The sequence below is a fragment of the Anolis sagrei genome, chromosome 11, assembly GCF_037176765.1.
Source record: "Anolis sagrei isolate rAnoSag1 chromosome 11, rAnoSag1.mat, whole genome shotgun sequence".
Taxonomy (NCBI): domain Eukaryota; kingdom Metazoa; phylum Chordata; class Lepidosauria; order Squamata; family Dactyloidae; genus Anolis; species Anolis sagrei.
This window is the reverse complement of record NC_090031.1, coordinates 32,179,216-32,204,299: the sequence shown is the minus strand read 5'-3', so window position 1 is coordinate 32,204,299 and position 25,084 is coordinate 32,179,216. Positions and strand designations below refer to the sequence as shown.

The 25,084-nt window shown below is 41.6% G+C and overlaps 1 protein-coding gene across 1 annotated transcript in view; it reads right to left on the bottom strand.

Moving 5' to 3' along the window:
• SMG6 (SMG6 nonsense mediated mRNA decay factor) overlaps positions 1-25,084 on the bottom strand; it is a 108,937-nt gene that overhangs the window by 49,194 nt on the left and 34,659 nt on the right. Inside the window, exons 10-12 of the mRNA XM_060756764.2 lie at positions 23,973-24,118; positions 8,632-8,748; positions 6,424-6,595 (exon numbers count right to left, since the gene is read on the bottom strand). Of these exons, the coding sequence (XP_060612747.2) occupies positions 6,424-6,595; positions 8,632-8,748; positions 23,973-24,118 (435 nt within the window). The remainder of the gene's footprint in view (positions 1-6,423; positions 6,596-8,631; positions 8,749-23,972; positions 24,119-25,084) is intronic.

Here is a 25,084-nt window from a genome sequence, read left to right as displayed (position 1 = left end):
ATAATAATAGAACCTTACACCTGCAGGAGACCCAGAGGTTATCCAGTCTCTGCTTAATACTATTACTATATTATTATAATCCTGTTCAACTCTCATAAAGAAAAACACAATCAAAGCCCTCCCGACGGAAGGCCATTCAGTCCTTGCATGATACTATTACTAGTACTACTACTACTAATAATAATAATACTAATAGAACCTTATACTTGGAGGAGACCCCTGGGGTCATCCAGTCTAACCCTCATAAAGAAATTCACAATCAAAGCACCCACGACTGATGGCTATCCAGTCCCTACTTAATACTATTAATACTACTACTACCACGAATACTAATAATAACAATAATAGAACCTTACACCTGGAGGAGACCCCAGGGGTCACCCAGTCCAATCCTCACAAAGAAAGGCACAATCAAAGCCCTCCTGACAGATGGCCATCTACTTTCTGCTTAATAATAATATTTTATGTTTATGCCGGAGGGACATCCTGCAGGTGTAAGGTTCTATTGGTATTATTATTATTATTATTATTATTATTATTATTATTATTATAGTTTTGCAATGAAGATGTCATCCAAGAGTTTCAACCAATCTGCAGCCACAAAAACCAAGTTTCTGGAGTAAAACAACAACTGTCAAAGGAAAGGCCTGCACAATTAAACAGGAAGTAACACTTTCAAACCAAGAACAGACCTCACAACCTCTGAGGGTGCCTGCCATAGATGCAGGTGAGATGTCAGGAGAGAATGCTTCTGGAACATGGCTATACAGCCCGGAAAACACACAACAAGCCAGTGATTGATTCCAGCCATGACAATACAGGAACAGCTTTTTTTTCAACTTTTGTTACACAGCGTAATAGAATCCGAAAGTTGGAGGGGACCCTCAGAGGCCATCCAGACCAATAAAAAGAAATATACTACTGCTACTAAATAGAATAATAATAAATATACTGCTACTACTAATAATAAATATACTGCTACTACATTGCACTTGCCCAGAAATCCAACATACTACCTGTCACACCCAGCACTTTTTAATCTGTACCCATCACTTGGCCGGGCCCTGGTTTTTACTGTGTTATGGTGTAATGTTTTGTTGTTATTGCTTTTTGTTTTTGATTTGCTTTGAATTGTATTGTTGTTGCTATGCTGTTGCTGTGTTGAGGCCTTGGCCTGTGTAAGCTGCATCGAGTCCTTCGGGAGATGCTAGCGGGGTACAAATAAAGTTTAATAATAATAATATACTAATGCTAGAAATGATAAATATAATAATAATAATACACAACTTTGACTTCTAAAATATAATAATAATAATAATAATAATAATAATAGAATCCTAAAGTTGGTGGAGACGCCAGGGAAATATAATAATAATAATAATAATAATAATAATAATAATAATGTATTGTCGAAGGCTTTCATGGCCGGAATCACTCAGTTCTTGTGGGTTTTTTCGGGCTATATGGCCATGTTCTAGAGGCATTTCTCCTGACATTTCGCCTGCATCTATGGCAAGCATCCTCAGAGGTCTGCTGGAGCTGGGAAAAAAGGGGTTTATATATCTGTGGACTGACCAGGGTGAGACAAAAGGCTTTTGTAAGTTGGGCTAGGTGTGAATCTTTTCAACTGACCACCTTGATTAGCATACAATGGGCTGACTGTGCCTGGAACAAACTCTTAATGAAAGGTGCTTAGATGTCCCTGCCTGTTTTTCTCTCTGCTGTTTTAATTTTGGAATTTTTTAAAACTGGTAGCCAGATTTTGTTCATTTTCATGGTTTCTTCCTTTCTGTTGAAATTGTCCACATGTTTGTGGATTTCAATGGCTTCTCTGTGTAGTCTGACATGGTGGTTGTGAGAGTGGTCCAGCATTTTTGTGTTCTCAGATAAAATGCTGTGTCCAGGTTGGTTCATCAGGTGCTCTGCTATGGCTGATTTCTCTGGTTGGAGTAGTCTGCAGTGCCTTTCATGTTCCTGGATTCTTGTTTGGGCGCTGCGTTTGGTGGTCCCTATGTAGACTTGTCCACAGCTGCATGGTATACAATGGTAGACTCCTGCAGAGGTGAGAGGATCCCTCTTGTCCTTTGCTGAACGTAGCATTTGTTGGATTTTCTTGGTGGGTTTGTAGATTGTTTGTATGTTGTGTTTCCTCATCAGCTTCCCTCTGCGATCAGTGGTTCCCTTGATGTATGGCAGGAACACTTTCCCTCTGGGTGGATCTTCATCTTGACTCTTGTGGCTTGTTCTTGAGTAAAGTTCTAGAGTCAAGATGAAGATCCACCCAGAGGAAAAGTGTTCCTGCCGTACATCAAGGGAACCACTGACCGCATAGGGAAGCTGATGAGGAAACACAACATACAAACAATCTACAAACCCACCAAGAAAATCCAACAAATGCTCCGTTCAGCAAAGGACAAGAGGGATCCTCTCACCTCTGCAGGAGTCTACCGTGTCCCATGCAGCTGTGGACAAGTCTACAGAGGGAGAGAAAAACAGGCAGGGACATCTAAGCACCTTTCATTAAGAGTTTGCTCCAGGCACAGTCAGCCCATTGTATGCTAATCAAGGTGGTCAGTTGAAAAGATTCACACCTAGCCCAACTTACAAAAGCCTTTTGTCTCACCCTGGTCAGTCCACAGATATATAAACCCCTTTTTTCCCAGCTCCAGCAGACCTCTGAGGATGCTTGCCATAGATGCAGGCGAAACGTCAGGAGAAATGCCTCTAGAACATGGCCATATAGCCCGAAAAAAACCCACAAGAACTGAATAATAATAATAATAATAATAATAATAATAATAATAGAATCCTAAAGTTGGAGGAGATGCCAGGGAAATATAATAATAATAATAATAATAATAATAATAGAATCCTAAAGTTGAAAGTTGGTGGAGACGCCAGGGAAATGTAATAATAATGATGATAATAATAATAATAATAATAATAATAGAATCCTAAAGTTGGAGGAGATCCTAGGGAAATATAATAATAATAATAATAATAATAATAGAATCCTAAAGTTGAAAGTTGGTGGAGACGCCAGGGAAATGTAATAATAATGATAATAATAATAATAATAATAATAATAGAATCCTAAAGTTGGAGGAGATGCCAGGGAAATATAATAATAATAATAATAATAATAATAATAGAATCCTAAAGTTGAAAGTTGGAGGAGATGCCAGGGAAATGTAATAATAATGATAATAATAATAATAATAATAATAATAGAATCCTAAAGTTGGTGGAGACCCCAGGAAATATAATAATAATAATAATAATAATAATAATAGGATCCTAAAGATGGAGGAGACCCCAAGGGCCATCCAGTCCAACTCCCATAAAGGTCAACACAATCAAAGCCCTCCCGACAGATGGCCATCCAGAAAAGGAAGGTTTGGAAGGAGAGGAACGGAGGCGAAAGAGAGGGAAGAGGAAGGGTCGGGCTCCTCTCCGGAGCAGCCACCGCCGCGTCTGAGCCGCCAAACAGAAAACAGACCCCAAAAATGGGGCCTGGCGCTTCCTGTGTGAGATTTCCATTTCCTTGGCCAAGAAAACGAGAAGGGGAAAAAGAAGGGGGGGGGCAGCGAGAAAAAGAGGGAGCGGAGGATGAGAAACAGGTCGGATATCCTGTTTGTTTAAATGGATGTCGTCCCGAGGTTTCCCTCTCACGGAGACTTGGCATGGGATGGACGGATGGACGGACGAAGGGGGCTCGGAGGGGCAGGGGAAAGGGTCCAGGGAGAGGACAACGGGGAGGGAGAGGATGTGCTTGGAAGGGGCCCAATGGGGTGAGGCGTCTTGGCCCCCTTGCGGGATGAGAAGCAGGATGTAAACACAGCGATAAGAAGAGCTGGCACACGGCTGTGGGTCTGGGGTGCCAACTGACCCTTGGGGGGGGGGGTCATGGAGTAAGGAGAAAGAGCCATTGGGGGGACAGGGCACGCATGGGGCGGACGGAGGAGGCACTCCCGTCGAATCCAGACCAAATCCTTGCGGAAATACACAACTCAAGCCCTCCCGAAAGGCATCCAAAGGACAATCCATTCTCCTACTAGAATTGGAAGGGGGGGGGGGGGACACAACTAAAGCTCTCTCGACAGACGCTCAGAAATACTATTCGCCTTGGAATATATATTTTGCTCCCTACTAGAATTAGAAGAGGGGACACACAACTAAAGCCTTCCCGACAGATGCCCAGAAACACTATTTTGCTCCCTACTAGAATTAGAAGAGGAGGGGACACAACTAAAGCTCTCCCGAAAGATGCCCAGAAACACTATTCACTTTGGAATATATATTTTGCTCCCTACTAGAATTAGAAGAGGGGACACACAACTAAAGCCCTCCCAACAGATGCCTAGAAACACTATTTTGCTCCCTACTAGAATTAAAAGAGGGGGGAAAACAACTAAAACTCTCCCGACAGACGCCCAAAAACACTATTCGCCTTGGAATATATATTTTGCTCCCTATTAGAATTAGAAGAGGGGACACACAACTAAAGCTCTCCCGACAGACGCCCAGAAACACTATTCGCCTTGGAATATATATTTTGCTCCCTACTAGAATTAGAAGAGGGGACACACAACTAAAGCTCTCCCGAGAGACGCCCAAAAACACTATTCGCCTTGGAATATATATTTTGCTCCCTACTAGAATTAGAAGAGGGGGGACACAACTAAAACTCTCCCGACAGATGCCCAGAAACACTATTCGCCTTGGAATATATATTTTGCTCCCTACTAGAATTAGAAGAGGGGACACACAACTAAAGCTCTCCCGAGAGACGCCCAAAAACACTATTCGCCTTGGAATATATATTTTGCTCCCTACTAGAATTAGAAGAGGGGGGACACAACTAAAACTCTCCTGACAGATGCCCAGAAACACTATTCGCCTTGGAATATATATTTTGCTCCCTACTAGAATTGGAAGGGGGGATACACACAACTAAAGCTCTCCCGAGAGACGCCCAAAAACACTTTTTGCCTTGGAATATATTTTGCTCCCTACTAGAATTGGAAGGGGGACACACACAACTAAAACTCTCCCAACAGACGCCCAGAAACACTATTCACCTTGGAATATATATTTTGCTCTCTACTAGAATTGGAAAGGGGGACACACAACTAAAGCTCTCCCGATATATGCCCAGAAATACTATTCGCCTTGGAATATATATTTTGCTCCCTACTAGAATTGGAAGGGGGGGGGGGGGGGACAACTAAAGCTCTCCCGACAGATGCCCAGAAACACTATTTGCCTTGGAATAGTGTTTCTCAAACCTGAAAGGCATCCAAAGGAAAATCTATCATCCTCCAAAGGCAGGCCACAACCCTACTAGAATTGGAAGAGGGGGGGCACAACTAACCCTCTCCCGACAGACACCCAGGAGCAATGTGCCTAATACATTTCGCCTTAGAACAGTGTTTTTCAAACCCTGGGTCACCAAAGACCATCAGAAAACACACTATTTTCTTTTGGTCATGGGGGTTCTGTGTGGGAAGTTTGGCCCAGTTCTATGATTGGTGGGGTTCAGAATACTCTTTGATTGTAGGTGAACTATACATCCCAGCAACTACAACTCCCAAACGACAAGGTCTGTTTTCCTGAAACTTTACCAGTGTTCACATTTGGGCATATTGAGTATCCGTGCCAAATTCGGTCCAGATCCATCATTGTTTGAGTCCGCAATGCTCTCTGGATGTAGGTGAACTACAACTCCCAAACTCAAGGTCAATGCCCATTAAATCTTTCCAGTATTTTCTGTTGGTCATGGGAATTCTGTCTGCCAAGTTTGGTTCAATTCCACTGTTGGTGGAGTTCAGAATACTCTTTGTTTGTAGGTGAACTATAAATCCCAGCAACTACAACTCCCAAATGTCACGGTCTGTTTCCCCAAACTCCACCAGTGTTCACATTCGAGCATATTCAGTATTTGTGCCAAGTTTGGTCCAGATCCATCATTGTTTGAGTCTGCAATGCTCTCTGGATGTAGGTGAACTACAACTCCCAAACTCAAGGTCAATGCCCACCAAACCCTTCCGGTATTTTTTGTTGGTCATGGGAGTTCTGTGTGCCAAGTTTGGTTCAATTCTGTCATTGTTGGGGCTCAAAATGCGCTTGGAATGTAGAAGAACTATAAATTCCCAGCAGCTACAACTCCCAAATGACAAAATCAACCCAACCAGTATTCAAATTTGGGTGTATTGGATATTTGTGCCAAATGTGGTCCAGTGAATGAAAATACACCCTGCATATCAGATATTTACATGTCGATTCATAACAGGAGCAGAATGACAGTGATGACGTAGCAATGAAAATAGTGTTATGGTTGGGGGTCACCACAAAGAGGGTCGCGGCATCAGGAAGGTTGAGAAACATTGAAAGGAAGTAGGGAAATAACCGTAAGGGACGTACTCTGGGGGCAGCTCCAGGGCGCTGGGCGGGGGATTCCAGGTGTCCGAGTGTCCGAGCATCCAGTCCGACCAGACCTTGACACTGGGCAGCAGCTCCTTCAGGTCCGGAGGCAGAGAGGAGACCTTGATGTCGTCATCGTTGTCCTCAGAGGAGCCTCCCGGAGACAGACTCCCTGCGGAAAGACAGAAAGGAGAAGAGAGTCAGCGGGTGGGATACGCTGCCGCCTGAGAATCAGGTGGAGTCCTCTTCTCAAGGGGTTTTGAAGCAGAGGATGGGTGGCCATCTGTAGGGAGGGGTTGAATTGTGTCTTCCTGCCTGGCAGAAAGGTCCCTTCCAACACTAGGATGCTATCTATGTATCTATTACATAGGGGGGCTGGCTAGATAGCTCTTGTGGTCACTCCCAGCTCAAGGATTCTATCTATCTGTCTGTCTGTTGATCTATCCATCAATCCATCCACCGTGCTTTTATTTTTTATTTACGTTATTTTGCATCTGTTTATTTCATGTATTTTATTTTGATGTTATTATTTGCTTGTATTTTATTTTATTGTACTGTAATTCTGGGCTTGTTAACTGTCCCGAGTCACCTTTGGGGTGATGATGGTGGGGTATAAATAAAGATTATTATTATTATTATTATTATTATTATTATTATTATATTATCCATCCATCCATCCATCCATCCATCCGCCTATCTTAGGATTTGGGAGGCCCTGTTACAGCTCTAGGATTCTCTCTCTCTCGTAGGGGGGTTTACTAGCTCTAGGATTCTATCCCTTCATCCATCTTTCCATCATCTATCCATCCATCTATGCGATCCATCTTTTCATCTCATTCCTATCTATCCATCTTATTAATCCATCTTTCCACTATCTATCTATCTATCTATCTATCTATCTATCTATCTATCTATCTATGATATCCATCCATCTTCTATCTATCCATCCATCTACCCATCTCCTTATCTATGTATGTATGTATATATGTATGTATGTATCTATCTATCTATCTATCTATTTATCTATCTATTCGCCTTACCATCTTTTATCTATTCTTCCATGCTATCCATCAATCCATCTTTCTTTCTTTCTACCTATCCTATCCACCCATCCTTCCTCTATCGATCGATCGATCGATCTATCTATCTATCTATCTATTCGCCTTACCATCTTTTATCTATTCTTCCATGCTATCCATCAATCCATCTTTCTTTCTATCCTATCCACCCATCCTTCCTCTATCTATCTATCTATCTATCTATCTATCTATCTATCCATCCATCCATCCATCCATCCATCCATCCATCCATCCATCCATGCTATCAATCATCCATCTATTGATCTATCTATCTATCTATCTATCTATCTATCTATCTATCTATCTGGTGTCATATCCATCCATCTTTCCATCTTTCATCAATTCATCCATGCTATCCATCAACCCATCTTCTATCTATCCATCTTCTATCTATCTATCTATCTATCTAGTGTCATATCCATCTTTCATCTATTCATCCATGCTATCCATCGATCCATCTTCTATCTATCCATCTTCTATCTATCCATCTTCTATCTATCTATCTATCCTATCCACTCATCCTTCCTCTACCTATCCATCCATCCATCCATCCATGCTATCAATCATCCATGTATTGATCTATCTATCTATCTATCTATCTATCTATCTAGTGTCATATCCATCCATCTTTCCATCTTTCATCTATTCATCCATGCTATCCATCAACCCATCTTCTATCTATCTATCTATCTATCTATCTATCTATGCTATCAATCATCTATCCATCCATCTATCCATGTGTCCATCTGTCTGTCCGTCCGTCCATCTCAGTATCCATCCATCTGTCCATCTATTTATCTATACTATCAATCATCTACCTACCTACCGATCTACCTACCTACCTACCTACCTACCTATCTATCCTATCCACCCATCCAACCATTATCTGTCTGTCTGTCTATGCAACCAATCATTGGTCTGTCTACCTGTCTACCTACCTACCTACCTACCTCTCTTTCTCTGTGATATCCACCCACCTTTCCACCTCTCTACCTATCTACCCTGCTGCCTCTTCCAATCCATGCTTCCCGATCCTAGAGAGAGGGGCTTTGATGGAATTCCCTGGCGAGTGTCTTGCCCGCTGACCCTGGGTGAGGTGGCCCCTGGCCGTTCCGGGCCTCCTTCTCACCTGGGGAGGCATCCCGCAGGAGGGCCGAGCAGCGCTTGACCAGCAAGGCAAACATGGAGAGCCCCAAGGCCGTGGCCTGCTCCTGGATGACCGAGCGGCAGTCCTCTGAAAGGCACTCTGTGGGGGAGAGAGAGAGGGAGAGACAAGCCCAGAGAGGGTTAACCCCAAACAGAGCCAAGGGTGCAACGCAGCGGCGGAAAAAGCCAATGCGATCTTAGGCCTTCTTTGGCAGAGGACACAACATTCAATGGAAAACACGCAAGGCACTGTCATCCAAAGCCGCTGCCGGGTCTCAGGAAACGCAGGCCGGCGGCTGCCATGTGGCCGGATGTTATGCGCCTCTAATGAGCGCGATCCATCTTTCAGCAGCAACTTGTGCTGGGAAAAAAAGGGAGAGCGGCGGGAGCAGCGGCAGCGGCAGGAGCAGCAGCGATGGCCCTTGTTATTGTAACTGTCAAGGAGGGCTTTGGGGCAGATAATCTCCAGGAAGAGCGATAAACACACACAGAGAGCCAGGTCCAGGTCCGCAGGGCCAGAGCGGCCGCAGGAAGGACGAGGCAAAGGGCATGCAAGGGAGAGGAAAGGCCGTGCCAACGTCAACTTCTCCTCCTGCTGCTGCCCTGGAAAGGACCGGGAGAGAGGCACTCCTTCCTTCGGGTGGGAAGAACATGGCCGGCCTCACGTCAACGAGGAGGAACCCTCATCCCTGGGTTCAGATTGTGTGCCTTTCCTGTTGGTTGACTCCCAATGAACTTGGTAGGGTTTCCTTAGGCAAAGGAGACTCGGAGGTGCCATTTCCTTCCTCCAAAGGACAACACAGGGACTCAACCGTTTCCCATTCGAGTCCTAACCAGGGCCGACCCTGCTTAACTCTCCCAAATCAGGAGGGATCTGGTATCTTTGGGGCTAGTTGGCAGGCACGTATAGGGTTTTTCTTAGGCAAGGAATACACAGACACACACAATATGCACACACACATATATGTACATATATATGTCCATACATATACATACATATATATGTACATATACACACACATATATAGGGTTTTTCTTAGGCAAGGAATACACAGACACACACACACACACGCATATATGTACGTGTATTCCTTGCCTAAGAAAAACCATATACAATTTGTAGGGAGGCCATAAGTCATGCCTACAAACTATACATACACACACATATACATACATATGCACACACATATATGTATGTGTATACCTTGCCTAAGAAAAACCATATACAATTTGTAGGGAGGCCATAAATCATGCCTACAAACTACACACACACACACACACACACATATACACACACACACATATGTATATGTGTGTATGTATAAATATTATTTGCCTAAGAAAAACCCTATACAATTCATAGTGAGGCCATAAGTCATACACACACACACACACATGTATATGTGTATACATATATATATATATATATATATATATTCCTTGCCTAATAAAAACCTTATACAATTTGTAGGGAGGCCATAACTCATGCCTACAAACTATATATACATATATACACACACACACACACATATATATGCACACACACATATATATACGCATATGTGTGTGTTTATAAATATTCACTGCCTAAGAAAAACCCTATACAATTCATAGGAAGGCCATAAGTCATGCCTACAAACTATACGTGCATATATATATATATATATACACACACACACACACACACACACATATATATATGTGTGTGTATACATATATATATGTATTCCTTGCCTAAGAAAAACCTTATACAATTCGTAGGGAGGTCATAAGTCATACCTACAAACTATACACATATATACACACACACACACATATGCATATGTGTGTGCGTGTATAAATAATCATTGTCTAAGAAAAACCTTATACAATTCATGGGAAGGCCATAAGTCATGCCTACAAACTATACATACATACACACACATTACAATTTGTAGGGAGGTGACAAGTCATGTCTACAAGCTACACACACACACATACACACATGTATGTATTATTCACTGGTGGTCCTAGCCAAGTCCAACCCAAGACTGACCCTGCTTAACTTCCCAAATCAGAAGAGATCTTTAGGGCTTTGTTGACATGCGCTTTCTAGTTGCCTGTTGGCATATGGCCGCCCTACGTATTGTAGTTTTATAGGAGGTACGGGATATTCAGAGGCGGTTCTCCTCTGAAACCCAGGCCCTCGGTCTCCCTTCCAAGTCCAAACCAGGGCCGATGCTGCTGAGCATCCCAGACTAAAGGGAGATTTGGGCGCCTTGTTAAACCCTAGACGAGCTGTCAAGATCAGAAGGCCCCTGTTCTCGTCTAGAGGGAAAAACAGAACGAGACAGAGAGGAAAGGAGAGGTGCAGGATGCAGGATGGAGGGCAGACGGTCCTCGTGTGCAGCCGGCCAGTCCAGAGGCGGCCATAGCTAGGCGGTGACTCGGTCCTGGCCGGCTGACCCCCACCTGGAGGAAGCCCAGAGCCTCTCCTCGGCCTCTCTCCTTATCTGGGTCCAGAGGCTGCTCCTGGGAGTTCTTGCCTCGTGAGTCACCTCCAGCCAGACAGGCCTGGCACCCCCAAAGGAGACGCACATCTTCTTCCTCCCCCCCCCCCTGTCGCCCAGGCAGGCTTCTCTCCTGCTGCTGCAGGAAGTGGGCAAAAGGGGAGAAGGACCAGAAGGCAGGGAGGAGGAGGAGGAGGGGGTGGAGGTGAGTCATCCTCCCCCCTTCCTTCCCATGCCAGGCCCACCATCTGGGGAAGGAGGGAAGGAAGGGACATCCGGAAAGAAGGGAGGGAGGAAGAGGGAAATGACGGGAAGGAAGGAAGGAAGGAAGGAAGGAAGGAAGGGGGAAGGGTAGGACAGGGAAGGGGGGGGGAAGGCAAGTATGGGGGAAAGGACATCAAGAAGGAAAGGAAGGAAGGAAAGAAGGGGAAGAAAGGACAGTACAGGAAGGAAGGAGGAAAGGGACATCAGCCAGGAAAGGGGAAGGGAAGAGGGAGTGAGGGAGGAGGAAAGAAAGAGGAAGGGACATTAGGAAGGAAGAAAGGAAGATGGAAAGAAGAAGGAAAGGAAGGAGGAAGGAGATAAAGGACATCAAGGAGGAAGAAAGGAATGTACAGAAGGAAGGAAGGAGGAAGGAGGGAAGAAAGGGGTAGGAAAGGGAAGGGGGGAAAGGCAGGTATGGGGGAAAGGACATCAAGAAGGAAAGAAAGGTAGGAAAGGAGGCAGGGAAAGGGAAAGAAGAAGGGGAAGAAAGGACAGGAAGGAAGGAGACATCAGCCAAGATGGAAGGAAGGCGGAGGGAGGGAGAGAGGAAGGAAGGAAGGAAAGGGGGAAAGTAACATCAGACAGGAAAGAGGAAGGGAAGGGGGCGTGAGAGAGGAGGAAAGAGAGAAGGAAGGGACATTAGGAAGGAAGGTGGAAAGAAGAAGGAAAGGAAGGAGGGAGGAGATAAAGGATGTCAAGGTGGAAGGAAGGAAGGTACATTAGGAAGGAAGGGAGGGAGGAAAGAGAAGGTTAGGATAGGGAAGGGAAAACAGGAAGGTAAGGGGGAGAAAGACATCAAGAAGGAAAGAAAGGTAGGAAAGGGAAAGGAGAATGGGTAGAAAGGACAGGACAGGACAGGACAGGACAGGACAGAACTGAACAAGGAAGGAAGGAAGGAAGGAAGGAAGGAAGGAAGGAAGGAAGGAACATCAGCCAGGAAAGGGGAAGGGAAGGAGGAGTGAGGGAGGAGGAAAGAGAGAAAGAGGAAGGAAGGGACATTAGGAAGGAAGGAAGGGGAAGGGAAGAGAAGGATAGGACAGGGAAGGGAAATGAAGGGAAGGAAAGGGGGAAAGGACATCAAGAAGGAAGGAAGGGAGGAAGAGGTGAGAGACATAGGAAGGAAGGAAGGGAGGGGAAGGAAGGACAGGAAGGGTGGGAGAGGCATCAGCCGAGGAAGGGAAGGAGGAGGGAGGAGGAAGGAGAGAAAGAGGAGGGAGGAAATGGACATTAGGAAGGAGGAGAAATGAAGGAAAGAGGAAGGAAGATGGAAAGAAGAAGGAGAGGGAGGGAGGGAGGGAGGGAGGGAGGGAGGGAGAGAAGGAAGGAAGGAAGGAAGGAAGGAAGGAAGGGGAAAAGAGGAAGGATTCAAGATGAGGAGGTCATTATCTTGGAACATGGAAAGTGGAGAGAAGAGGGGAGCCTCCATCATTGAATGGGGAGCGGGAGGAGGGAGGTTTCTCTCGGAGGATCCTCGGGGCGCCGTGAAACCCCGCTGCCCTTCTTCCCCGGCTCCGTGTTGCGGAGGGCTGACGTCTCCCTCCGCCAGGAAGCAGCTGCGGCGTTAAGGCATCCCTCCTGACATCATAAAACATGGGGAGGGGAGGGGGGAGAGAAAGAGGAGGAAGGGGGTCCAGAGTTTACAGGGGAAAGAATTAAACATTAATGGCCCCTTCCCAGCCGGGGATGCGGGAGGCACACAGGAAGCCGCGCCGTTTGCCCGTTCCTTGGTTCGTTCGGGCTGTTTGTCCACTGCACACAAGACACGTAAACAACACTTCGGCCTGGGAAAAAAACTCCCGAAAAAGTTGGCTAAAATGATCTTTTCCTGGAAGTTATCGATGGGAAGCTCTCAGTGTATTCCGGAATGCAGACAGCCCAATGATAAAGAGGAGTCACACTCTCTCAACCTCAAAGGAAGCCCACGAAAACCCCAGAAACATACATAAACAACAAACCATGGCATAAATTGAGAGGGAGAAAGCAAGGGAATGGCACTCGCTAATCCCCGGAGCGACAGAGGGAAGAGATACCAAAAAAGAGGAGAGGAATGATGGGATTTGTAGTCTGAACGAGTATACAAAGCAACCCTTGCTACCTTGTCGGTGGATGATGGAGCATGTTGTTGTCGCTTTAGCTTGCATTTTAAACCCGTCTGAACCCTTTGCGTCAAAACGGCGTTGCTGTGTCACAATATTTTGCAATTATAGTAAGTCGCCATTGGGCTCATAATGAATATAATAATAACTATAATAATAATAATAATAATAATAATATAAATAAAAAGATCTAATAGGAGTAAAATATACTAAAACATAATAGCTATAATAATACATATAATAATAATTAATAAAAAAAGAAAAATTAGGAAAAATGTAAGATAATACTAAAATAATAAATGTACAACTATAATAATACTAAAACATAATAGCTATAATAATACATATAATAATAATTAATAAAAATAAGGAAAAATGTAAGATAATACTAAAATAATAAATGTACAACTATAATAATACTAAAAAAAGCTATAATAATAATAATACATATAATAATAATTAATAAAAAAGATAAATAAGGAAAAATGTAAGATAATAATAATAAAATAATAAATGTACAACTAAAATAAACTAAAATAATAAACTAAAATAATAAAATAAACTAAAATAATAAATGTACAACTATAATAATACTAAAACATAATAGCTATAATAATAATACATATAATAATTAATAAAAAAGAAATTAAGGGAAAATGTAAGATAATACTAAAATAATAAATGTACAACTATAATAATACTAAAAATAGCTATAATATATATATATATAATTAATAAAAAATAAGGAAAAATGTAAGATAATACTGAAATAATAAATGTACAACTATAATAATACTAAAATATAATAGCTATAATAATAAATACAATAATAATAATTAATAAAAAGGAACATTGTAAGATAATACTAAACTAAGAAATATATAACTATAATACAAAAATATGATAGCTATAATAATTAATATAATAAGAAATAAAAATGTAAGAAAATACTAAAATAAAAATATAACAGATACAATATTAAAATATAATACTAAAATAATACTAAATAAAATAGCTATAATAATGATAACTATATCAATAGTTAATTGAAAATAAGAAAAAATGTAAGATATACTAAAATAATAACATATAACTATAATAATAGATATAGCATTTAAATATAACATAACTGTGACAACTGCTATAACAATATAAAATATCACAAGTAGAATAACTCCAATAATAAAATAAATACAATTAATAATAGAAAATAAAATGTAAGACTAAATAATAGCAACTATAATAACATTTATAGAGATAATATATGATATAACTGGAATAACTCCAATAATAAAATAAAATAAATATAATTAATAATAAAAATAAAATAAAAGACTAAATAATAACAACTATAATAACAATTATAGAGATAATATACACTATAATAATTGGAATAACTCCAATACTAAAATAAATATAATAATTAATAGAAAATAAAATGTAATGCTAAATAATAACTATAATAACAGCTGTAAATATAAAATATAATAACTAAAATCGCCATAATAATAAAAAATAATTAAAAATGAAATATAATCAGACATCAGCCATATAATAATTAATAGAAAATAAAATGTAATGCTAAATAATAACTATAATAACAGCTGTAAAGATAATATAAAATATAATAATTAAAATCACCATAATAATAATAATAATAATAAAATAATAATTAAAAAATGAAATATAATCATATAATATAATAATAATATAAAATATAATAATTGGACTAACTCTAATAATAAAAATAAATAAAATATAATACTAAAATAATATTAGAATATAATAGTAATAATAAAACTTTATTTCTACCCTGCCGCCATCTCCTAAAAGGGACTCGTGGCGGCTCACAAAAAGGACACCATAGTGCCACGACAAACAATGTACATTTACATAAACAACAACAATAATAGATGCTGAAAAAGCACTCGACAACCTATAATGTCTGTTTATATATGTAGCCTTTTCATAGAGAAATGTGGATTTTGGACCCAGTTTTCAGATATGAATCGAACAGAGCTATGATCTCGATTGATGCAGAACGGACAAAAGAAACATACAAAGAGACAATGGAAGTTTCTTAACCCTTTAAAAATTGTATTTTGGGGGGAAATGTTTCAGATCGGCCTCATTGTATATATGAGATCGACAAAAAGGAAGAGGTTTGCCCCATTTGCGGCCCTTCGTATTTCGGAGAAACGGAGGCAATTCGACGTCTCTCTCTGGTTTCAACTTTTGACCGTTTGCGCTGAATATATATATATATATATATATATATATAATTTTTTTTGTCCATTTCACGCCAGTTTCATGTCTGTGTTTGGAAACGCTGGAAGAAAAAGCAGCCCCATGTTGCAGGGTTTAACTGCGCTGGAAAAGGTGCCAGCAGAAGTTTCAAAGGAAGGGAAGTGTATAACTGTTTCCTTTCAAAAAATGCCTCTTTTCTCCCTCCTCCTCCTTTTCCAAAGGGATCCATCGAGAGAAGGAGAAGAAAAAAGAAAGGGCTGGAACTAACTAAAACATTATTAAAAACTGTTACGGAGAAAAGGAGAGAGAGAGAGAGAGCGGAGAGATGGAAAAAATAGATAGACGCAAAAAGAAAGGGATGGAGGAAAGGAGGAACGGAGTGATGGAGAGAAAGGGAGAGAAAACGGACGTCTTTTGGAAGCGCTTATAGGGATCCACAGGCCAAATCTTTAAGATTGAGGCTCTCATGGCTTAGAAGGGACCTCCAAAGGTCATCTAGACTGACCCTCTGTCATTCTGAGAGACACAAAGTAAGCAGTTCATAGAAACGGTCCGTTGAAAGGTCTCCGAAGTCTTAGACGGGACCTCCAAAGGTCATATAGACTGACTCTCTGTCATTCTGAGAGACACGAAGTAAGCAGTTCATAGAAACGGTCCGTTGAAAGGTCTCCGAAGTCTTAGACGGGACCTCCAAAGGTCATCTAGACTGACCCTCTGTCATTCTGAGAGGCACGAAGCAAGCAGTTCATTGAAACGGTCCGTTGAAAGGCCTCCGAAGTTTTAGACGGGACCTCCAAAGGTCACGTAGTCCGACTGCTGTTCTGAATGACATCAAGCAAGTGCTTCATAGATATGGTCCACTGAAAGGCCTCCAAAGTCTAAGAAGGGACCTCCAAAGGTCATCTAGCCTAACCATTCATCTTACAAGGGATCTCCAAAGGCCATCTAGTCTGATACTCCATCATTCCAAGAGACATGAAGCAAGCAGTTCATAGAAATGGTCTGCTGAAAGGCCTTCAATGTCTTACAAGGGCCCTCCAATGGTCATCTAATCTGATGCTCCATCATTCCGAGAGACACAAAGCAAGCCGTTCATAGAAATGGTCCACTGAATGGCCTCCAAAGTCTAAGAAGGGACCTCCAAAGGTCATCTAGACTGACCCTCCGTCGTTCCGAGGGACACAAAGCAAGCAGTCCATAGGAACGGTCCGCTGAAAGGCCTCCAAAGCTTTAGAAGGGACCTCCAAAGGTCATCTAGTCTCTGACCTTCTGTCATTCCGAGGGACATGAGGCAAGCATTTCATAGGTATGGTCCTTTGAAAGGCCTCCAAAGTCTAAGAAGGGACCTCCAAAGGTCATCTAGTCTGACCCTTCGTCGTTCCAGAAGACATCGAGTAAGCGCTTCATACATATGGTGCCTTCAAAGGCCTCCAAATCTAAGAAGTGACCTCCAAAGGTCATCCAGTCTGACCTTTCGTCATTCCAAAAGACATGAAGTAAGCACTTCATAGATATGGTGTGCTGAAAGGCCTCCAAAGTCTAAGAAGGGACCTCCAAAGGTTATCTAGTATGACTCTTCGTCGTTCCAGAAGACATCTAGTAAGAGCTTCATAGGTATGGTCCATTGAAAGGCCTCCAAAGTCTAAGAAGGGACCTCCAAAGGTCATGTAGTCTGACCATGGTTCCGAGAGACAGGAAACAAGCGCGTTATCGATATGATTCTTTGAAGGCCACCAAAGTATTAGAAAGGACTTCCAAATGTCATCTAGCCTGACCCTTCATCCTCTGTTGTTCCGACAGACACGAAGCAAACAGTCCACAGAAATGGTCCGTTGAAAGGCCTCCGAAGTCTTAGACGGGACCTCCAGAGGTCATGTAGTCTGACCGTCTGTCGTTCCAAGAGACACGAAGCAAGCAGTTCATAGAAACGGTTAGTTGAAATGCCTCCGAAGTCTTAGAAGGGATATCTAAAGGTCATGTAGTCTTACTGCTGTTCTGAATGACATCAAGCAAGTGCTTCATAGATATGGTCCATTGAAAGGCCTCCAAAGTCTAAGAAGAGACGTCCAAAGGTCATCTAGTCTGACCCTTCATCTTAGAAGGGACCTCCAAAGGTAATCTACTCTGACCCTCCGTCGTTCCAAGAGACACGAAGCAAGCAGTTCATAGAAATGGTCCGTTGAAAGGCCTCTGAAGTCTTAGACGGGACCTCCAAAGTTCATGTAGTCTGACTGCTGCTCCATATGACATCAAGCGCTTCATAGGTATGGTCCATTGAAATGCCTCCAAATCTAAGAAGGGACCCCCAAAGGTCATCGAGTCTGACCTTTCGTCATTCCAAAAGACATGAAGTAAGCACTTCATAGATATGGTGCATTGAAAGGCCTTCAAAGTCTAAGAAGGAACCTACAAAAGTCTTCTATTCTGACCCTTCATCTTAGAAGGGACCTCCAAAGGTCATCTAGTCTGACCATGGTTCCGAGAGTCATGAAACAAGCACGTTATCGATATGATCCTTTGAAAGGCCACCATAGTCTTAGAAAGGACTTCCAAATGTCATCTAGCCTGACCCTTCATCCTCCATCGTTCTGAAAGACACGAAGGAAGCAGTCCACAGAAATGGTCCGTTGAAAGGCCTGCGAAGTCTTAGAAGGGACTGTCAAAGGTCATCTAGACTGATCCTTTGCCATTCCAAAAGACATGAAGTAAGCACTTCATAGGTATGGTCCATCGAAAGGCCTCCAAAGTTTTAGAAGGGACCTACAAAGGTCATCTACTCTGACCCTTGGTCGTTCCAAAAGACATGAAAAAAGCATTTCATAGCTATGGTCCATTGAAAGGCTCCAAAGTCTTAGAAGGGACCTCCAAAGGCCATCTAGCCTGACCCTTCATCGTTACGAAAAACGTGAAGCAAGAGCTACACAGGAATGGTTCTTTGAATGGCCTCCAAAGTCTCTGAAGGGACTTCCAAAGATCATCTATCCTGCCCCTTCATCATCCTGAGACATGATGCAAAAACATGGTATCTAGATGGCCTTTGGGGGTCTCATTGGGATCCTTTTGTGGATCAAGGCCCATTTGCTCCTCAGCTCCGTGATATGGTCCTATGGGGTCTAGATGGCCTTTGAGGGTCCCGTTGGGCTCCCCTTTGTGTATTGAGACCCATTTACTCCTCAGCTCCTTGATGTGGTCCTATGAGGTCTCGATGACCTTTGGGGGTCCTGTTGGGCTCCCCTTTGTGTATCGAGGCCCATTTGCTCCTCAGCTCCGTGATGTGGTCCTATGAGACCTAGATGGCCTTTGGGGGTCCCATTGTGATCCCTTTGTGTATCGAGACCGATTTGCTCCTCAGCTCCGTGATGTGGTCCTATGAGGTCTAGATGACCTTTGGGGGTCCTGTTGTGATCCCTTTGTGTATCGAGACCCATTTGCTCTTCAGCTCCGTGATGTGGTCCTATGAGGTCTAGATGACCTTTGGGGGTCCTGTTGTGATCCCTTTGTGTATCGAGGCCCATTTGCTCCTCAGCTCCGTGGTGTGTTCCTATGAGGTCTAGATGACCTTTGGGGGTCCTGTTGTGATCCCTTTGTGTATCGAGGCCCATTTGCTCCTCAGCTCCGTGGTGTGTTCCTATGAGGTCTAGATGACCTTTGGGAGTCCCGCTGGGCTCCCCTTTGTGTATCGAGGCCCATTTGCTCCCCAGCTCCGTGGTGTGTTCCTACGAGGTCTAGATGACCTATGGGGGTCCCGTTGAGCTCCCCTTTGTGTATCGAGGCCCATTTGCTTTGGCTTTCTAAAGGAGATGGGCTAGGATGCCAAGACGGGGTTCTCTGTGGCTTCTCCTTCCATTTCTTGGGGCTGCGGCACATATGTTCCCGGGACGAAGAAGGGAAAAATAAACAGACAGAGGGAAGAATGAGGCTTCCCTGCCAACTCCAATCGGGAGAGAGGCGTTTGGGTTGAGAGGCTTATCAAGCTGAGAAAGAGCAGAGTTCTTGGAAAAAGGACAGCCTTCCCTTTCTTCTGATGCCAGCCTCAAGGACGGGCAGCAAAGACGACAGACAGGCCAAGCAGAGTGTGCAATACAGATATATATATACATATACACACACACACACACACACACACCCCAACATATATAATATTTGCAGCCACTCAACCAAAGGGGAAAAAAAGAGATGATAATAATAATTAGTATATAATAAAATAAAAATAATAAAAATTGAACTATAATGAATATATATATATTATAATATTATAATACAATTATAATATATATATATATAAACAATATTTATATAGATGATAAATTAAAAATAATAAAAATAAATCGAAATAATATCAATAGTAGAATTAATATAATAAAAACAAAAACAATATATGATAAATTAAAAATAATATAAATAAATAAAAACAATATATATAATAGAATTAATTATATAAAATAAAAATAAAAAATAATAAAAATAAATAAAAATAATGTATATAGTAGAATTATAGATATATTAAATATATATATATAAACAAAAATATGTGTGATAAATTAAAAAGAATAATAATTAAATAATATATATAGTAGAATATATATATAACAAAAGTATATGGTAAAATAATATAATTAAAAATAATATATATAGTAGATTAATATAGAGAGATATTATTAAATATATATGTAATAAAAACAAAAATTTATATGATAAATTAAAAATAGTATAAATAAAAATAATATATATATAATAAAATATATGATAAATTAAAAATAATACGAATAAAAATAATATATATAGTGGACTATATATAACAAAAATATATGATAAATTAAAAATAATATAAATAAAAATAATAGATATATAGATATATTAAATTAAATATATGTATAATAAAACCAAAAACAATATATAAGATAAATTAAAATATATAGAGAGAGTAGAATTAATTATATGGAGATATATTAAATATAAATATATAAACAAAAATATACGATAAATTAAAAATAATAAAAATAAAAATAATATATATAGTGGAATATATATAACAAAAATATATGATAAATTAAAAATAATATAAATAAATATAATAAAGATATATAGACATATTAAATTAAATATATGTATAATAAAACCAAAAACAATATATAAGATAAATTAAAATATATAGAGAGAGTAGAATTAATTATATGGAGATATATTAAATATAAATATATAAACAAAAATATACGATAAATTAAAAATAATAAAAATAAAAATAATATATATAGTGGAATATATATAACAAAAATATATGATAAATTAAAAATATTAAAAACAAAAATAATATATAAAGATATATAGATATATTAAATTAAATTAAATATATGTATAATAAAAACAAAAACAATATATATGATAAATTAATATATATATATATAGAGAGAGAGAGAGTAAATTAATTATATAGAGATATATTAAATATAAATATATAAACAAAAATATATGATAAATAAAAAATAATATATATATATAGTGGAATATATATATAACAAAAATATATGATAAATTAAAAATAATAATAATAAAAATAATATATAAAGATATATAAAGGTAAAGGTAGTCCCCTGACATTAAGTCCAGTCATGTCTGACTCTGGGGTGTGGTGCTCATCTCCATTTCTAAGCCGAAGAGCCAGCGTTGTCCGTAGACACCTCCAAGGTCATGTGGCCGGCATGACTGCATGGAGCGCCGTTATATATAGATATATAGATATATTAAATTAAATATATGTATAATAAAACCAAAAACAATATACATTATAAATATATAATTGTATTATATATATATAATATATATATATATTATAATGTATATTGTAATGTATATATATCTCGACCCCAAACCCGCTGGCTGATAAAAGGGAAGCCAGGGAGACGTGAACAATTGAAAACTACCTAAAAAGCTCGGGGAGAGCGAGGTTTATTTTATTAGCCCTTAATAAATATCTTGCAGATTTCCTGCAGGAAATACACCCGCGATCACATGGAGGGAATAGTTTGATACTGATGTCAACGGCGTCGACATATGAAATCTATTAGAAGGAGGGGAGAAAGAGAGAAAGCCGCAGCAGCAGCAGCAACGGCGGCGGCAGCGGCAGAAGGGCAATGATGGGAGAGGAAAGGAGCGAACGCCAGTCCCGTCCAAATTCTTGCAGAGGTAAAAAAGTCAGCCAAAAAAGAGAGAGAAAAAAAATAGGGAGAGAAAGAGAGAGAAAGAAATAACCCACATCCTGCTTGGGCCTGCCAGCAATCTAAAGTGCCCAGAGATTAATTCGATGTCTGGCTCGGAAAAAAAGGGGGGACTTTAAAGCAAAAAAAAAGGGGGGATATATATATATATATATGTATGTGTGTGTGTATACACACACACACACACACATATATATATATATGAGAGGCTGGAACGAAGCCGCCGTTTCGATGCAGACGGCTATAAACCCCGACAGACATAAGGTTCAGCAGCAGCTGCAGAGCGTCTTGGCAACATATATATATATATATATATATATCCTCGAAAATGTATGTTTTTGAAGAAAAGGCCCTTTTTGGGAGACTTGCCTTCTCCCATCGGGACAGCCTTGGAAAAGTTACCTTACAGATACATGCATAGGTCAAGGGATCCTAGAGTTGGAAAGGGGTCCCCCAAAGGCCATCCAATCCAGCCCCAAAAATGTATGATAAATTTAAAATAATATAAATAAAATAGTATCAAAGCCCTCCACACAGATGGCCATCTCGCCCTTCAGAGAGTCAAATGAATCAAATCAATGGTGGAATCCTAGGTTTGGAAGGCCTCCGCCCCACAAGGGCAACCCCATTCAAAGGACACAATCAAAGCCCTCCTGACAGATGGCCATCCAGTCTCTCAAACTCATACGATTGGAAGGGATTCTCCAAAGGTCATCCACACCAACCCCATTTCTGCCACAAAGGGGGACACAATCCAATCCCTCTTGACAGATACCCAACCAGCCTCTCAGATGCTCATACAATTAGAAAGGATTCTCCAAAGGTCATCCAGACCAACCCCATTTTTGCCACTAATGAGGATACCACCGATCCCTCTCGACAGATGCCCAACCAGCCTCTCAAACACTCATACGATTGGAAGGGATTCTCCAAAAGACATCCAGACCAACCCCATTTCTGCCACAAAGGAGGATACAATCTGATCCCCCTTGACAGATACCCAACCAGCCTCTCAGACGCTCATACGATTGGAAGGGATTCTCCAAAGGTCATCCAGACCAACCCCATTTCTGCCACAAAGGAGGACACAATCCGATCCCTCTCAACAGATGGCCATCCAGCCTCTCAGACACTCATAGGATTGGAAGGGATACTCTAAAGGACATCCAGACCAAGCCCATTTCTGCCAGAATGGAGGACACAATCCGATCCCTCTCGACAGATGGCCATCCAGCCTCTCAGACACTCATACAATTGAAAGGGATTCTCCAAAAATCATCCAGACCAACCCCATTTCTGCCACAAAGGAGGATACAATCTGATCCCTCTCGACAGATACCCAACCAGCCTCTCAGACGCTCATACGATTGGAAGGGATTCTCTAAAGATCATCCAGACCAACCCCATTTCTGCCACAAAGGAGGACACAATCCAACCCCTCTTGACAGATACCCAACCAGCCTCTTAGACGCTCATACAATTGAAAGGGATTCTCCAAACATCATCCAGACCAACCCCATTTCTGCCACAAAGGAGGACATATTCTGATCCCTCTTGACAGATGGCCACCCAGCCTCTCAAACGCTCATACAATTGGGATTCCCCAAAGGTCACCCAGTGGTTGCGTTGGACTACATATCCCATCATCCCTTGGAGCGGAAATGTCTGTAGCAAGGGAAGGGGAAAAAAAGAGGAGGAGGGAGGGTCCCGGGGGGTGGCCCGCAAACATCCCGTAGCGATTCACCCCCGAAACCAATAATCCAATAATAGGGCAAAGCAGAACAGTGTGTCGGAGACGGGGTTGATTCCAGAAATCATAAAACAAATTACGAACGGGAGGGAGGGAGCGAGCGCGGGTCGGGGTAAATTGGGCGCAGATGGGCAGAGAGCGCAGCCATCACCCCTTCCGCAAAATAATCATAATAAGACCATCTTTCAAATATATATATCTATAGAGAGAGAGAGAGATATGTCCCGTTCTCGGTGTGCCTGCGGTGCGGAGGGCCACTCTACCTTTGGGCTGGGCGTTGTGGACGGCGAACATGTTGATGGCCATGAGCTGGAGCAGGCGGGGGCTGCCCAGAGGTGGGGGGCTGTGCCCAAGAAGGGCCTGGAACTGGCGCAGCACCTCCGACGCCACCGACGGGAAGGACTCCATCCTGGAAGAGGAAGGGCAGCCGTCAGCCCCGAGGAGGGAGGGGGCCCCAAAGGCCATCTAGCCCAGCCCCACTCTCGGCCAGGCACCACCCGATCCCTCCCGACAGAGGGCCACCCAGAACCTGTGTACAGAATCATAGGTAACTACACTTGGAAGGGACCCCAAGGGGCCACCCAGTCCAATCCCCCTCCAGCCAGGAAGGGACACATTCTAATCCCTCCCAATAGAGGGCCACCCTGAACCTGCGTACACAATCATAGGATCCTAGAGCTGGAAGGGACCCCAAGGGGCCACCCAGTCCTACCCCCTTCTGCCAGGAAGGAAGACACAATCTAATCTCTCCCAACAGATGGCCATCCAGACAAAAATAGATATGACTAAGTATTCTATGATATATGACTATGTATATCATAGAAATAGATATGACTAAGGATTCTATGATATATGACTATGTATATCATAGAATCCTAGACTTGGAAGGGACCCCAAGGGGCCACCTAGTCCAATCCCCTTCTGCCAGGAAGGAAGACACAATCTAATCCCTCCCGACAGAGGGCCACCCACAATCTGCATATAGAATCATAGAATCCTAGAGCTCAAAGGGACCTCAAGGGCCATCCAGTCTGACCCCCTTCTGCCAAGAAGGAAGAAACAATCTAATCTCTCCCGACAGATGGCCATCCAGACAAAAATAAATATGACTAAGAGAGAGATAGAGAGTGTTGATATGTATATCATAGAATCCTAGACTTGGAAGGGACCCCAAGGGCCATCCAGTCTAACGCCCTTCTACCAGGAAGGAAGACATAGTATGATCGCTCCAGACAGATGGCCATCCAGCCATAAATAGATATGACTAAGAAAGACAGACAAAGAGAGAGAAAGGGTTGATATGTATATCGTAGAATCCTAGACTTGTAAGGGACCCCAAGGGCCACCCGGTCCAGCCCCCTACTGCCAGTAAGGA